The following is a 16954-nucleotide window of genomic DNA, read 5'->3' on the forward strand; positions in this document are numbered from 1 at the left end:
CACATCCACTTTAAAGTTAGGAAATTGTTTTAGGGTGAAAAAGTTGCCAGGCGCACTAACACCGGGGCAAGCTTTCTGCCACGGTCAGCTGTGGCAAGGAATAAACATAGTAAAATGCCAGTACATGCCCATTGGAGTGCTTGCATTTCCATTTGGCCGCAGAGAATAGTCGAGGTTCCTTAACTGAACAAACAGAATATCATTTTAAGTAAAGACAGTGGGACTGGAATGGGAGCTTAAACGCCTGGACCTAAACCTGGACGAAATCTGCCAAACGTTCTTCACCCCCTCTCCATGCGCTTTTTCTTTTAAAATCCCGGAGAACGAGTTCCGAATGTCAACAGATGAGTATCGGCCGGATCCAGAAGAGTAATTAGGTCGGCGGGTGCCACAGATTGAAAATAATTATCTTAATAAGGAAACGGTCTCCATGGAGGCAAGACGCTTCTGGAACTGGAGTGTAACCTTCTGTCCGACAGGAGAGGGGAGGAGAACCATAGGGACGGTGTAGCAGGGCTGGAGTTACTGTATCAGCTTGAAAAATAGAGGCATACAACGTTTCACACCCACTAAAATATCCCCAGACAAGATGTGTCTATGAATAGAAACCATAGCCTGGTATAAAATGCTGGGGTGTTGTTTAGTAGATTTCATGGTCCGGATGAATCTGAAGCAGTGTTGCGTTCCATAGGACGCATGAACAAACAGTCATTCTTCTCATGATCTAATAAACTAACGGCCACCACATTCATAATGACGAGGGCTGCTAAACTGCATTTCCCTTCAGGACATAATCCAAGTCTTGACCTTATTGAGGCCTAGTCAAGCCTCTTCACCTGGGCCGCAGAGGGAACACCTACAGTATTAGACAGTTTTACACACCTACAGTATTACACAATATTACACACCTACAGTATTACACAGTATTACACACCTACAGTATTACACAGTATTACACACCTACAGTATTACACAGTATTACACACCTACAGTATTACACAGTATTACACACCTACAGTATTAGACAGTAGTACACACCTACAGTATTACACAGTATTACACACCTACAGTATTACACAGTATTACACACCTACAGTATTAGACAGTATTACACACCTACAGTATTGCACAGTATTACACACCTACAGTATTACACAGTATTACACACCTACAGTATTAGACAGTATTACACACCTTCAGTATTACACAGTATTACACACCTACAGTATTAGACAGTATTACACACCTACAGTATTACACGGTATTACACACCTACAGTATTAGACAGTATTACACACCTACAGTATTACACAGTATTACACAGTATTACACACCTACAGTATTAGACAGTATTACACACCTACAGTATTACACGGTATTACACACCTACAGTATTAGACAGTATTACACACCTACAGTATTACACACATCATTACACAACGTGTTCCTCCAGCAGCTCTGTGAGCCATGGGGATTCTTCTGCATGGTACAATGTTCTTCTCCTCTCATCATGCCTACCTCCTCCCCATAAACATACTGTTCAACTCCCCAATCCCTCACCCATCCTCACCTCCCTCTAATCCCTGTCCCATCCTCACGTCCCTCTAATCCCTCGCCCATCCTCACCTCCTCCCAATCCCTCGCCCATTCTCACCTACCCCCAATATCTCGCCCATCCTCATCTCCCACCATCCCTTGCCCATCCGCACCTCCCCCCAGTCCCTGGCCCAAACCCCACCTCCCTCTAATCCTTTGCCCATCCTCACCTCCCCCCAATCCCTTGCCCATCCTCACGTCCCTCTTATCCCTCGCCCATCCTCAACCTCCCCCAATTCCTCGCCCATCCTCAACCTCCCCCAATCCCTCACCCATCCTCAACCTCCCCCAATCCCTCGCCCATCCTCACCTCCCCCAATACATAGCCCATCCTCAACACCCTCTAATCCCCACACATTCTCCTCCATGTCAGCATCCCTCTTTCCGATCACTGGATCAATAAAAGTCCATTAAATACACAGAGACCACAACATTAAAGTCAAAGTCAAAGTAAATGCAAAAATGCTCTTTCAAACCAGCAGGGAACACCATGACCTAGATATGTGTTATTGTGAGCGAATACAAGGATAATGAACCATTTAGAGAACTGAATGAAACACATGGCCTATTGTGGTACCACAAGGCATGACCAATGTGATCAGGCATGGCACAGTATGTATCTAGACATTCAGTATCTGTATAGTGTAAAGACAGCAGATCTGTATACGTGGTCTACCTGCTGTATCTCCACCAGGGGGCACCATTCAGTCACAAACAGAGGGAGAAAGATGGAAAAGGAGCAGACATGATGCAATAGGAGAGCTTGTTGCCTTTCATAATAAAGAATGAATCACATAAAGTACACCTTCAACATAATAATGGAACAGATCACATAACAAAGATGACTAACTCTCAGACAGCACATAAGGCCTGGTTGTGTTTCAGAAATGACAGGTACGTTTGCTGAAGTTAACACACGCGTTGCATATTGGTTGGAGAAAGGCGATATCAGTTTGTGGATTTGGTGGCTTCCTGGTCGTCGGTAGAGTCATCTGTTGACTGAGGTATCCTCTGGTTCATCAGAAGGTGACCTGTGATGACAAAATAACACAGAATACAGCGCCAGTTAGATAGTGATAGAGTTGAAAAGAAAGCTGTATAAATACACTGTCTCAAAAAAATATAGGGAACACTTAAACAACACAATGTAACTCCAAGTCAATCACACTTCTGTGAAATTAAACTGTCCACTTAGGAAGCAACACTGATTGACAATAAATTTCACATGCTGTTGTGCAAATGGAATAGACAACAGGTGGAAATTATAGGCAATTAGCAAGACACCCCCAATAAAAGAGTGGTTCTGCAGGTGGGGACCACAGACCACTTCTCAGTTCCTATGCTTCCTGGCTGATGTTTTGGTCACTTTTGAATGCTGGCGGTGCTTTCACTCTAGTGGTAGCATGAGACGGAGTCTACAACCCACACAAGTGGCTCAGGTAGTGCAGCTCATTCAGGATGGCACATCAATGCGAGCTGTGGCAAGAAGGTTTGCTGTGTCTGTCAGCGTAGTGTCCAGAGCATGGAGGCGCTACCAGGAGACAGGCCAGTACATCAGGAGACGTGGAGGAGGCCGTAGGAGGGCAACAACCCAGCAGCAGGACCGCTACCTCCGCCTTTGTGCAAGGAGGAGCAGGAGAAGCACTGCCAGAGCCCTGCAAAATGACCTCCAGCAGGCCACAAATGTGCATGTGTCTGCTCAAACGGTCAGAAACAGACTCTATGAGGGTGGTATGATGGCCCGACGTCCACAGGTGGGGGTTGTGCTTACAGCCCAACACCGTGCAGGACGTTTGGCATTTGCCAGAGAACACCAAGATTGGCAAATTCGCCACTGGTGCCCTGTGCTCTTCACAGATGAAAGCAGGTTCACACTGAGCACGTGACAGACGTGACAGAGTCTGGAGACGCCGTGGAGAACGTTCTGCTGCCTGCAACATCCTCCAGCATGACCGGTTTGGCGGTGGGTCAGTCATGGTGTGGGGTGGCATTTCTTTGGGGGGCCGCACAGCCCTCCATGTGCTCGCCAGAGGTAGCCTGACTGCCATTAGGTACCGAGATGAGATCCTCAGACCCCTTGTGAGACCATATGCTGGTGCGGTTGGCCCTGGGTTCCTCCTAATGCAAGACAATGCTAGACTTCATGTGGCTGGAGTGTGTCAGCATTTCCTGCAAGAGGAAGGCATTGATGCTATGGACTGGCCCGCCCGTTCCCCAGACCTGAATCCAATTGAGAACATCTGGGACATCATGTCTCGCTCCATCCACCAACGCTTTAGTCCAGGTCTAGGAGGAGATCCCTCAGGAGACCATCCACCACCTCATCAGGAGCATGCCCAGGCGTTGTAGGGAAGTCATACAGGCACGTGGAGGCCACACACACTACTGAGCCTCATTTTGACTTGTTTTAAGGACATTACATCAAAGTTGGATCAGCCTGTAGTGTGGTTTTCCACTTTAATTTTGAGTGTGACTCCAAATCCAGACCTCCATGGGTTGATACATTGGATTTCCATTGATTATTTTTGTGTGATTTTGTTGTCAGCACATATATATATATATATATATATATATATATATATAGAGAGCATTGCAATACATTATATTAATGAAAGGGGTAATCTGCAATTGCTACAACTATTTTTGAACTTTTAAATTCATGATATATCAAAATCAAATCAAATCAAATTTATTTATATAGCCCCTTCTTACATCAGCTGATATCTCAAAATGCTGTACAGAAACCCAGCCTAAAACCCCAAACAGCAAGTAATGCTGGTGTAGAAGCACGGTGGCTAGGAAAAACTCCCTAGAAAGGCCAAAACCTAGGAAGAAACCTAGAAAGGAACCAGGCTATGAGGGGTGGCAAGTCCTCTTCTGGCTGTGCCGGGTGGAGATTATAACAGCACATGGCCAAGATGTTCAAATGTTCATAAATGACCAGCATGGTCAAATAATAATAATAATCATAGTAGTTGTCGAGGGTGCAACAAGTCAGTAACACAAGAGTAAGTGTCAGTTGGCTTTTTCATAGCCGATCTTTGAGAGTATCTCTACCGCTCCTGCTGTCTCTAGAGAGTTGAAAACAGCAGGTCTGGGACAGGTAGCACGTCCGGTGAACAGGTCAGGGTTCCAGCAGGTCTGGGACAGCAGGTCTGGGACAGGTAGCACGTCCGGTAAACAGGTCAGGGTTCCATAGCCGCAGGCAGAACAGTTGGAACTGTAGCAGCAGCACGGCCAGGTGAACTGGGGACAGCAAGGAGTCATCAAGCCAGGTAGTCCTGAGACATGGTCCTAGGGCTCAGGTCCTCCGAGAGAGAGAAAGAAAGAAAGAGAGAAAGAGAGAATTAGAAAGAGCATATTTAAATTCACACAGGACACTGGAAAAGACAAGAGAAATACTCCAGATGTGACAGACTGACCCTAGTCCCCGACACATAAACTACTACAGCATAAATACTGGAGGCTGAGACAGGAGGGGTCAGGAGACACTGTGGCCCCAACCGATGAAACCCCCGGACAGGGCCAAACAGGTAGGATATAACCACTTTGCCAAAGCACAGCCCCCACACCACTGGAGGGATATCTCCAACCACCAACCTACCATCCCGAGACAAGGCCGAGTATAGCCCACAAAGATCTCCGCCACGGCACAACCCAAGGGGGGGCGCCAACCCAGACAGGAAGACCATGTCAGTGACTCAACCCACTCAAGTGACGCACCCCTCCCAGGGATGGCATGGAAGAACACCAGTAAGCCAATGACTCAGCCCCTGTAATAGGGGTAGAGGCAGAGAATCCCAGTGGAGAGAGGGGAAACCGGCCAGGCAGAGACAGCAAGGGCGGTTCGTTGCTCCAGCCTTTCCGTTCACCTTCACACCCCTGGGCCAGACTACACTTAATTATAGGACCTACTGAAGAGATGTGTCTTCAGTAAAGACTTAAAGGTTGAGACTGAGTCTGCGTCTCTCACATGGGTAGGCAGACTAGTCCATAAAGATGGAGCTCTATAGGAAAAAGCCCTGCCTCCAGCTGTTTGCTTAGAAATTCTAGGAACAATTAGGAGGCCTGCGTCTTGTGACCATAGCGTACGTGTAGGTATGTACGGCAGGACCAAATCGGAAAGATAGGTAGGAGCAAGCCCATGTAATGCTTTGTAGGTTAGCAGTAAAACCTTGAAATCAGCACTTGCCTTAACAGGAAGCCAGTGTAGGGAGGCTAGCACTGGAGTAATATGATACATTTTTTGGGTTCTAGTCAGGATTCTAGCAGCAGTATTTAGCACTAACTGAAGTTTATTTAGTGCTTTATCTGGGTAGCCGGAAAGTAGAGCATTGCAGTAGTCCAACCTAGAAGTAACAAAGGCATGGATTAATTTTTCTGCGTCATTTTTGGACAGAAAGTGTCTGATTTTTGCAACGTTACGTAGATGGAAAAAAGGTGTCCTTGAAATAGTCTTGATATGTTCTTGAAAAGAGAGATCAGGGTCCAGAGTAACGCCGAAGTCCTTCACAGTTTTATTTGAGACGACTGTACAACCATCCAGATTAATTGTCAGATTCAACAGAAGATCTCTTTGTTTCTTGGGACCTAGAACAAGCATCTCTGTTTTGTCCGAGTTTAAAAGTAGAAAGTTTGCAGCCATCCACTTACTTATGTCTGAGACACAGCCTTCTAGCGAGGGAAATTTTGGGGCTTCACCATGTTTCATTGAAATGTACAGCTGTGTGTCATCCGCATAGCAGTGAAATTGAACATTATGTTTTCGAATGACATCCCCAAGAGGTAAAATATATAGTGAAAACAATAGTGGTCCTAAAACGGAACCTTGAGGAACACCGAAATGTACAGTTGATTTGTCAGAGGACAAACCATTCACAGAGACAAACTGACATCTTTCCGACAGATAAGATCTAAACCAGGCCAGATCTTGTCCATGTAGACCAATTTGGGTTTCCAATCTCTCCAAAAGAATGTGGTGATCGATGGTATCAAAAGCAGCACTAAGATCTAGGAGCACAAGGACAGATGCAGAGCCTCGGTCTGACGTCGTTAGAAGGTCATTTACCACCTTCACAAGTGCAGTCTCAGTGCTATGATGGGGTCTAAAACCAGACTGAAGCGTTTCGTATACATTGTTTGTCTTCAGGAAGGCAGTGAGTTGCTGCGCAACAGCTTTTTCTAAAAATTTTGAGAGGAATGGAAGATTCGATATAGGCCGATAGTTTTTTTTATAATTTCTGGGTCAAGATTTGGCTTTTTCAAGAGAGGCTTTATTACTGCCACTTTTAGTGAGTTTGGTACACATCCGGTGGATAGAGAGCCGTTTATTATGTTCAACATAGGAGGGCCAAGCACAGAAAGCAGCTCTTTCAGTAGTTTAGTTGGAATTGGGTCTAGTATGCAGCTTGAAGGTTTAGAGGCCATGATTATTTTCATCATTGGGTCATGAGATATAGTACTAAAACACTTTAGTGTCTCCCTTGATCCTAGGTCCTGGCAGAGTTGTGCAGACTCAGGACAACGGAGCTTTGGAGGAATACGCAGATTTAAAGAGGAGTCCGTAATTTGCTTTCTAACGATCATGATCTTTTCCTCAAAGAAGTTCATGAATTCATTACTGCTGAAGTGAGAGCCATCCTCTCTTGGGGAATGCTGCTTTTTAGTTAGCTTTGCGACAGTATCAAAAATAAATTTTGGATTGTTCTTATTTTCCTCAATTAAGTTGGAAAAATAGGATGATCGAGCAGCAGTGAGGGCTCTTCGATACTGCACGGTACTGTCTTTCCAAGCTAGTCGGAAGACTTCCAGTTTGGTGTGGCGCCATTTCCGTTCCAATTTTCTGGAAGCTTGCTTCAGAGCTTGTGTATTTTCTGTATACCAGGGAGCTAGTTTCTTATGACAAATGTTTTTAGTTTTTAGGGGTGCAACTGCATCTAGGGTATTGCGCAAGGTTAAATTGAGTTCCTCAGTTAGGTGGTTAACTGATTTTTGTCATCTGACGTCCTTGGGTAGGCAGAGGGAGTCTGGAAGGCCATCAAGGAATCTTTGGGTTGTCTGAGAATTTATAGCACAACTTTTAATGCTCCTTGGTTGGGGTCTGAGAAGATTATTTGTTGCAATTGCAAACGTAATAAAATGGTGGTCCGATAGTCCAGGATTATGAGGAAAAACATTAAGACATTGCATTTGGTAAGTATTCAGACCCCTGGACTTTTTCCACATTTTGCTACATTACAGACTTATTCAAAAATGGATTACATTTGGGTTTTTTACTCATCAATCTACACACAAGTCCCCATAATGACAAAGCAAAAACGGGTTTTTATACATTTTTGCAACTGTATTACAAATAAAAAACGCTAATATCAAATTTACATACTCTACATCAAACACACGTTTTCCATGTGTTTGATGCCATTCCATTTGCTCCGTTTCAGCCATTATTATGAGCTGTCCTCCCCTCAGCAGCCATTAACATAAGTATTCAGACCCTTTACTCAGTACTTTGTTGAAGCACCTTTGGCAAAGATTGCAGACGAGTCTTCTTGGGTATGACGCTACAAGCTTGGCACACCTGTATTTTGGGAATTTCTCCCATTCTTCTCTGCAGATCCTCTCAAGCTCTGTCAAGTTGGATGGGGAGCGTCGCTGCACAGCTATTTTCAGGTCTCTCCAGAGATGTTCGATCTAGTTCAAGTTCGAGCTCTGGCTGGGCCACTCAAAGACATTCAAAGACTTGTCCCGAAGCCACTCCTGCATTGTCTTGGCTGTGTGCTTAGGGTCGTCGTCCTGTTGGAAGGTGAACCTTCACCCCAGTCTGAGGTCCTCAGCACTCTGGAGCAGGTTTTCATCAAGGATCTCTTTAGACTTTGCTCCGTTCATCTTTCCCTCGATCCTGATTAGTCTCCCCAGTCCCTGCCTCAGAAAAACATCCCCCCCAGAATGATGCTGCCACCACCATGCTTCACCGTAGGGATGGTGCCAGGTTTCCTCCAGATGTGACGGTTGGCTTTCAGGCCAAAGAGTTCAATCTTGGTTTCATCAGACCAGAGAATCTTGTTTTTCACTGTCTGAGAGGTTTTAGGTGCCTTTTGGCAAACTCCAAGCGGGCTGTCATGTGCCTTTTACTGAGGTGTGGCTTCTGTCTAGCCACTCTACCATAAAGGCCTGATTGGTGGAGTGCTGCAGAGATGGTTGTCCTTCTGGAAGGTTCTCCCATCTCCACAGAGGAACTCTGGAGCTCTGTCAGAGTGACCATAGGGTTCTTGGTCACCTCCCTGACCAAGGCTCTTCTCCCCCAATTGCTCAGTTTGGCCGGGTGGCCAGCTCTGGGAAGAGGCTTGATTTTTCCAAACTTCTTCAATTTAAGAATGATGGAGGCAACTGTGTTCTTGGGGACCTTCAATGCTGTAGTCATTTTTTGGTACCCTTCCCCAGATCTGTGCCTATGCACAATCCTATCTCGGAGCTCTATGGACAATTCCTTTGACCTCATGGCTTGGTTTTTGCTCTGACATGCACTGTCAACTGTGGGACCTTATATAGACAGGTGTGTGCCTTTCCAAATCATGTCCAATCAATAGAATTTACCACAGGTGGACTCAAGTTGTAGAAACATCTCAAGGATGATCAATGGAAGCATGATGCACCTGAGCTCAATTTTGAGTCTCATAGCAAAGGGTCTGAATACTTATGTAAATAAGGTATTTCAGTGTTTTTTATTTATACATTTGCTAAAATGTAAAAAAATCTGTCATTATGGGGTATTGTGTGTCGATAGATGAGGAAAATGTAATTTAATCTATTTTGGAATAAGGTAACAAAATGTGGAAAATGTCAAGGGGTATGAATACTGCACTGTACATTCCTGTATTGTACATAGGCCAGTCATCAAGGACTTTTCTTTAATTGTACTATTTTCTACATTGTAGAATAATAGTGAAGACATCAAAACTATGAAATAACACATATGGAATCATGTAGTAACCAAAAAAGAGTTAAATATATCAAAATATATTTAATATTTTAGATTCTTCATTGTAGCCATCATTTGCCTTAATGACAGCTTTGCACAGTCTTGTCATTCTCTCAACCAGCTTCATGAGGAATGCTTTTCCAACAGTCTTGAAGGAGTTCCCACATATGCTGAGCACTTGTTGGCTGCTTTTCCGTCAGTCTGCGGTCCAACTCATCCCAAACCCTCTCAATTGCGTTGAGGTCGAGTGATTGTGGAGGCCAGGTTATCTGATGCAGCACGCCATCACTCTCCTTGGTCAAATAGCCCTTACACAGCCTGGATGTGTGTTTTGGGCCATTGTCCTGTTGAAAAACAAATGATAGTCTCACTAAGCGTAAACCAGATAGGATGGCGTATCGCTGCAGAATTCTGTGGTAGCCATGCTGGTTAAGAGTGCCTTGAATTCTAAATAAATCACTTACAATGTCACCATCAAAGCACCCCCACACCATCACACCTCCTCCTCCATGCTTCACGGTGGGAACCATACATGCTAAGATCATCCGTTGACCTACTCTGCGTCTGACAAAGACATGGTGTTTGGAACCAAAAATCTCAAATTTGGACGCATCAGACCAAAGGACAGGTTTCCACTGGTCTAATGTCCATTGCTCGTGTTTCTTGGCCCAAGCAAGTCTCTTCTTCTTATTGGTGCCCTTTAGTAGTGGTTTCCTTGCAGCAATTTGACCATGAACGCCTGATTCAGACAGTCTCCTCTGAACAGTTGATGTTGAGATGTGTTTGTTACTTAAACTTTGTGAAGCATTTATTTGCGCTGCAATTTCTGAGGCTGGTAACTATAATGAACTTATCCTCTGCAGCAGAGGTAACTGTGGGTCTTCCATTCCTGTGGCGATCCTCACGAGAGCCAGTTTCATCATAGCGCTTGATGGTTTTTGCGACTGCGCTTGAAGAAACTTTCAAAGTTCTTGAAGTTTTCTGGATTGACTGACCTTCATGTCTTAAAGTAATGATGGACTGTCATTTCTCTTTGCTTATCAGAGCTGTTCTTGACATAATATGGACTTGGTCTTTTACCAAATCTTCTGTATACCGCCCCTACCTTGTCACAACACAACTGATTGGCTCAAACGTATTAAGAAGGAAATTAATTCCACAAATTAACTTTCAACAAGGCAAAACTTTTAATTGAAACGCATTCCAGGTAACTACCTCATGATGCTGGTTGAGAGAATGCCAAGAATGTGCAAAGATGTCATCAAGGCAAAGGGTGGCTGCTTTGAAGAATCTCAAATATAAAATATACAGTTGAAGTCAGAAGTTTACATACACTTATGCTGGAGTCATTAAAACTCGCTTTTCAAGCACTCTTGTTAACAAACTATAGTTTTCGGCAAGTCGGTTAGGACATTAACTTGGTGCGTGACACTAGTAATTTTTCCAACAATTGTTAACAGACAGATTATTTCACTTATAATTCACTGTATCACAGTTCCAGTGGGTCAGAAGTTTACATACACTAAGTTGACTGTGCCTTTAAACAGCTTGGAAAATTCCAGAAAATTATGTCATGGCTTGATGAGCTTCTGATAGGCAAATTGACACAATTTGAGTCAATTGGAGGTGTACCTAGGGATGTATTTCAAGGCCTACCTTCAAACTCAGTGGCTCTTTGCTTGACATCATGGGAAAATCAAAAGAAATCAGCCAAGACCTCAGAAAAACAATTGTAGACCTCCACAAGTCTGATTCATCCTTGGGGGCAATTTCCAAATGCCTGAAGGTATCATGTTTATCATATCTCCTAGATATGAACGTACTTTGGTGCGAAGAGTGCCAATCAATCCCAGAACAACAACAAAGGACCCTGTGAAGATGCTGGAGGAAACAGGTACAAAAGTATCTATATCCACAGTAAAACAAGTCCTCTATCGACATAACCTGAAAGGTCGCTCAGCAAGGAAGAAGCCGCTGCTCCAAAACCACCATAAAAAAGCCAGACTACGGTTTGCAACTGCACATGGGGACAAAGATCATACTTTTTGGAGAAATGTCCTCTGGTTTAATGAAACAAAAATAGAACTGTTTGGCCATAATGACCATCGTTATGTTTGAAGGAAAAAGGGGGAGGCTTGCAAGCTGAAGAACACCATTCCAACCGTAAAGCACGGGGGTGGCAGCATCATGTTTTTGGGGAGTTTTGCTGCAGGAGGGACTGGTGCACTTCACAAAATAGATGGCATCATGAGGCAGGACAATTATGTGGATAAATTGAAGCAACATCTCAAGACATCAGTCGGAAGTTAAAGCTTGATCGCAAATGGATCTTCCAAATGGACAATGACCCCAAGCATACTTCCAAAGTTGTTGCAAAATGGCTTAAGGACAACAAAGTCAAGGTATTGGAGTGGCCACCACAAAGCCCTGACCTCAAGCATATAGAACATTTGTGGGCAAAACTGAAAAAGCGTGTGCAAGCAAGAAGGCCTAAAAATCTGACTCAGTTACACCAGCTCTGTCAGAAGAAATGGGCTAAAATTCAACCAACTTATTGTGGGATGCATGTGGAAGGCTACCCGAAACGTTTGACCCAAGTTAAACAATTTAAAGGCAATGCTACCAAATACTAATTGAGTGTATGCAAACTTCCGACCCACTGGGAATGTGATGAAAGAAATAAAAGCTAAAATAAATCATTCTCTCTACTATTATTCTGACATTTCACATTCTTAAAATAAAGTGGTGATCCTAACTGACCTAAGACAGGGAATTTTTGCAAGGATTAAATTTCAGGAATTGTGAAAAACTGAGTTTAAATGTATTTGGCTAAGGTGTATGTAAACTTCCGACTTCAACTGTATTTTGATTTGTTTACAGATTGTTTGGTTACTACATGATTTCATTTGTGTTATTTCATAGTTTTGATGTCTTCACTATTATTCTAAAATGTAGAAAATTGTAAAAATAAAGAAAACCCCTTGAATGAGTATGTGTGTCCAAACTTTTGACTGGTACTGTATATCAAGTATTTTTATATTCCACAAGTATTATCAGATGAACTGTTTTGTACAGATAATGATCAGACTCAAGTTACAAATACTGGTAAACACTCAAATACATTTCGTTTAAATGTTTTCACTAAGGTAGTGCACTGGGCCTTTACTAGTCCTGTATTAGCGGACCGATACAGACGTCTTCATCGTGGGGGGAAAAAAACGTCTGCATCCCCCATCGGCAAAAGAATTGCAGCACCCCTTCATGGAAACGCCTTCATGCGGAAATATTGATATAATAACTATTATATTGAAGTAAACTTGGAGTCCCGCGGTGATATGTTGTGTGGTCCTCCCACTATGACTCAGAAACCAAGCAGGTTGTTAGGCCACAGATAAATACATAATGATGAACTTCACAGGGTGGTGAAAGTGCACGTGATGAGCTTGATGCTCCCTACCAATACATATCTTATTCTGGTGACATGATGATCGTTGCTTGGCTGCCGTTTGACAATTATTATAAAAAAACATTTGAATATCTCTTATCCATAATAATTTCATTATGCAAGTAGACTACCCTCACTGTATCGGCAAGGTGTCGGCTAGAGCGCACGTGCCAAGACCAGAGTGGGCATGTTTGCTATTTAACGCAACCGTTTTTGTGACAAAACCATCAGTAGAGTTAAAAATGCAATGGAAGCCCATTTAACTTGTATTTTTCATTCGGTGCACAATGTCATCACGCACAGAATTTAATACGCAATAAATCAGTTCGATGGAAACATCTCTGGTGGGAAAATGCGCATATTGTTTTAGGCTGAAATTCAAGCCAATGGTCTATTGTTGCGTCACATTATAAGATTCTAGACAGCAAAAAGGTATTTCATTCATATTTTTTTCACCGGTGATGTCATAATCAGTGAATGGAAGTCAGATAATTCCAATCACATGGATTTGGCGCTAGATTTAATATTAATACATTTAATTTGTATTTCTCTTTTCATTACAGAGTTATATTGAAAAATATACAATAATATACAATAAAAACAACTTACATTTAGAATCAAGGAAGATAAAATAACGATTGTGGGCTAGATGCTAAATGCATTTTAGTTTTGGACTTGGACTAGGACTATGAAAAATAAGTGGGGTTTTGTTTTCACTGTTTTTGATTTATTCACTGATTATCACATCAACCGTGAAAACAATAGATAGGCCAAATACAATAGTACAAGTCAACATGCCCTTCGTTCTTAGTAATATGAATATCAACAGCCTACTTAGTAATACAGCACAATATTTACTATTTTTTATATCTCTATCAATACTGTCTTGCTTAAGTAGCCAGTTCTGCAGCATCACAACAACCAGTGGCCTCTCTCCCTGACTCCCCTCCTGCGTTAGCCAGATGGTGTCGCTGTTCACCAGTAATTGTCTCAGCTTAGAGGGAACCATGACATTCTCATGCGTCTCTGCTGTAGGACAGACCTGTTTTAGCTTAAACAAACAGGGCTATTTCATTTACAACAACAACACTGGTCTGAACACCAGGCTGCTATATAGGATTTTATACAAGCCTTAATAGCATCCGAATATAAGGAGTCTAGCTAAATCTGACTGGAGTTCAACGTCCAGGATGCATCGGGAGAGAAGGTTTTTCTCGGCTGTCTTTGTGTTCTGTGCGTTATGGGGCAGCGCTTTGTCTGTGACGCGGTACTCCATACACGAAGAGATGGAGAGAGGATCTGTAGTGGCCAATTTAGCCGAAGATTTGGGACTGGAACTTGGAGGTCTGGCTCATCGCGAGGTTAAACTTGATATTTTCCATAGCAAGAAGTTCTTGGACGTCAACAAAAAGACAGGTGAGCTGTATATTGTAGAGAAAATAGACAGGGAGTATCTTTGTACTACTAAGACTACCGACTGTTTTTTAAAATTGGACGTTATCATTGAAAGTCCTTTACGCATATTTAACATTGAATTGGGAATAACAGATATTAATGATAACGCACCTCATTTTCGTAGGGACAGAATAGAGCTCGATGTTTTAGAATCAGCTACACCAGGAGAGAGATTCTCCCTTCCTAATGCAGTGGACCCGGATGTTGGTATAAATACAGTCAAAACCTACCAGCTCAGTGCTAGCGATCATTTTACCATAGAAATCCAGACTGGGAGTGATGGTACTAAATATGTTGACTTGGTCTTGACAAAGGCTTTAGACCGGGAGGAGCACGCCGTTCATAACTTAATACTCACGGCTGTAGATGGCGGGGTCCCATCGCAATCTGGTACAGCTAATATCGTTGTTAAAGTGCTGGATACAAACGACAACGCCCCTCGATTCGACCGTTCGGTTTATTACGTTAATGTGACAGAAAACTCCGCGATTGGAACGCTAGTAATGAAGCTAAACGCCACAGATTTAGATGAAGGGCCAAATGCAAACATCACGTATTCATTCACACTTTACACCTCAGAGAAAACACAATACGTATTTGCACTGAATCCAAACACAGGAGAGATAACAGTGAAAGGACCTATTGATTATGAAGATATGAAATTTTACGAGATGCATGTTGAGGCTAAGGACAAAGGACAGCATCCCCTATTGGGTCAATGTAAAATTGTAGTTGACGTTACAGATAAAAACGACAACTATCCAGAGATAACCGTTAAATCGTATAAGAGTACAGTTAATGAGAACATTCCGGTTGGGACAGTCATAGCAATCGTAGGTATAAGCGACAGAGACACAGGTGACAATGGCAAAGTGAACCTATCTATAAACCAACAGGTGCCATTTGTTTTGAACAAGTCGTCTGACTTCCATTACGAGCTCATTGTCTCGGAAACATTAGACCGTGAGAAAGTTCCAGAATATGATATCACGCTCGTTGTGACGGACGGAGGAAGGCCCTCCTTGTCTGATAATGAAACGATAACTTTACATCTGTTGGACGTCAATGATAACGCGCCACTCTTCCCCCAGTCGTTCTACACTATTCCCGTTATGGAGAATAACGCGCCTGGGGCCTTGCTAAGTTCCCTCACTGCGTTTGATCCAGACCTCCATGAAAACCAGTATCTAGTTTATTTCATCATAGAAAAGGAGATAGTGAACACCTCCATTTCCATGCTGTTTTCCATCAATCCGGAGAACGGTAATCTTTACGCACTGAAGACGTTTGACTATGAGATAGAGAAGGAGTTCCTTTTCCACATTGAGGCCAGAGACTCTGGTGTTCCTCCGCTCAGCAGTAACGTGACTGTCCACATCATTATTGTGGACCAGAACGACAACACCCCGGTCATAGTCTCTCCGTGGCGCGTGCACGGCTCCGTGGTGGAGGATAAGATTCCCAGATCCACCGATAAAGGATCCCTGGTCTCCAAGGTGATAGCCATAGACACGGACTCGGTCCAGAACTCTCGGATTACATACCAGTTTCTACAGGTTACTGACGCCACCTTATTCAGTCTGGACCAATACAATGGAGATATCCGGACCATGAGAATGTTCAGTTACAGAGATCCGCGTCATCAACGGCTGGTTGTCATCGCCAAGGACAACGGGGAACCTGCTCTCTCAGCTACAGTTACCATCAAGCTGTCAACAGTGGAGACTGCCGTTAAAGCCTACTCTGACATGACTGAAGTGCCTCTAGAATATGACATATTTTCAGACTTAAACCTGTATTTGGTGATCGGCTTGGGCTCGGTGTCCTTTCTGTTATTGATCACCATATTGGTCACCTGTGTGCTGAAGTGTCAGAAACCGATGCCCAGCAAAGCGGCTCCTCCCAGTAGGAACAGCGTGATCAGCGAGAGGAACTCGACCATCGCAGATTCCACCCTGGTCTCCAACGATGCCTACTGGTACAGTATGTTTCTAGCAGAGACCAGGAAAGGAAAGCTGGTAGTCAGACAGCCTGTGCCAAAGGCGGGCTCCAGATACATTGTGTCCAGTTTACCAAGGAGCACGGGCCTGACAGAGACCAGCGACTCAGCAGCCTCTACTCTGCAGGTAAGAAAACAATCTCCATCTGTTTTAAACAAATTACCTACAAGCCTTTTTTTGATAATCTGCTGCGTAAAAGCCATCATTTAGGGCGTAATATGGTACAAATTAAAATCTTATAAAGGGTAGCTGTGAACTACAATAATGACCAAAACAACAAACTGATAAACCTTTACTCCCTCTACCAAACGTTTAAACTATACAATGCCATGCAACGTTTATAATAATGATGACAACATTAGATTTTACAAACGTAGCGAAATGGACAATATATATATATATATTCCCATGCCCTTTAAAAACAATTTATTAAAAATAACGACGTAAACTTTTCTTTCTCATTATACACCATTCATAGAC

The 16954-nt window shown here is 43.3% G+C and overlaps 1 protein-coding gene across 1 annotated transcript; it reads left to right on the forward strand.

The window, feature by feature from the left end:
- The first annotated feature begins 14063 nt into the window (after positions 1–14063).
- LOC115205344 (protocadherin alpha-C2) lies at positions 14064–16699 on the forward strand. Its single transcript, XM_029771202.1, has one exon. The coding sequence runs from the start codon at positions 14210–14212 to the stop codon at positions 16682–16684; it is 2475 nt and encodes an 824-aa protein (XP_029627062.1). The 5' UTR covers positions 14064–14209; the 3' UTR covers positions 16685–16699.
- The last annotated feature ends 255 nt before the right edge of the window (positions 16700–16954 follow it).

Source organism: Salmo trutta, chromosome 13 (genome assembly GCF_901001165.1).
Source record: "Salmo trutta chromosome 13, fSalTru1.1, whole genome shotgun sequence".
NCBI lineage: Eukaryota > Metazoa > Chordata > Actinopteri > Salmoniformes > Salmonidae > Salmo > Salmo trutta.

Excerpts from the sequence above, each read along its gene's own strand:
- LOC115205344 (XM_029771202.1), top strand. The coding sequence starts at position 14,210 with ATGCATCGGGAGAGAAGGTTTTTCTCGGCTGTCTTTGTGTTCTGTGCG.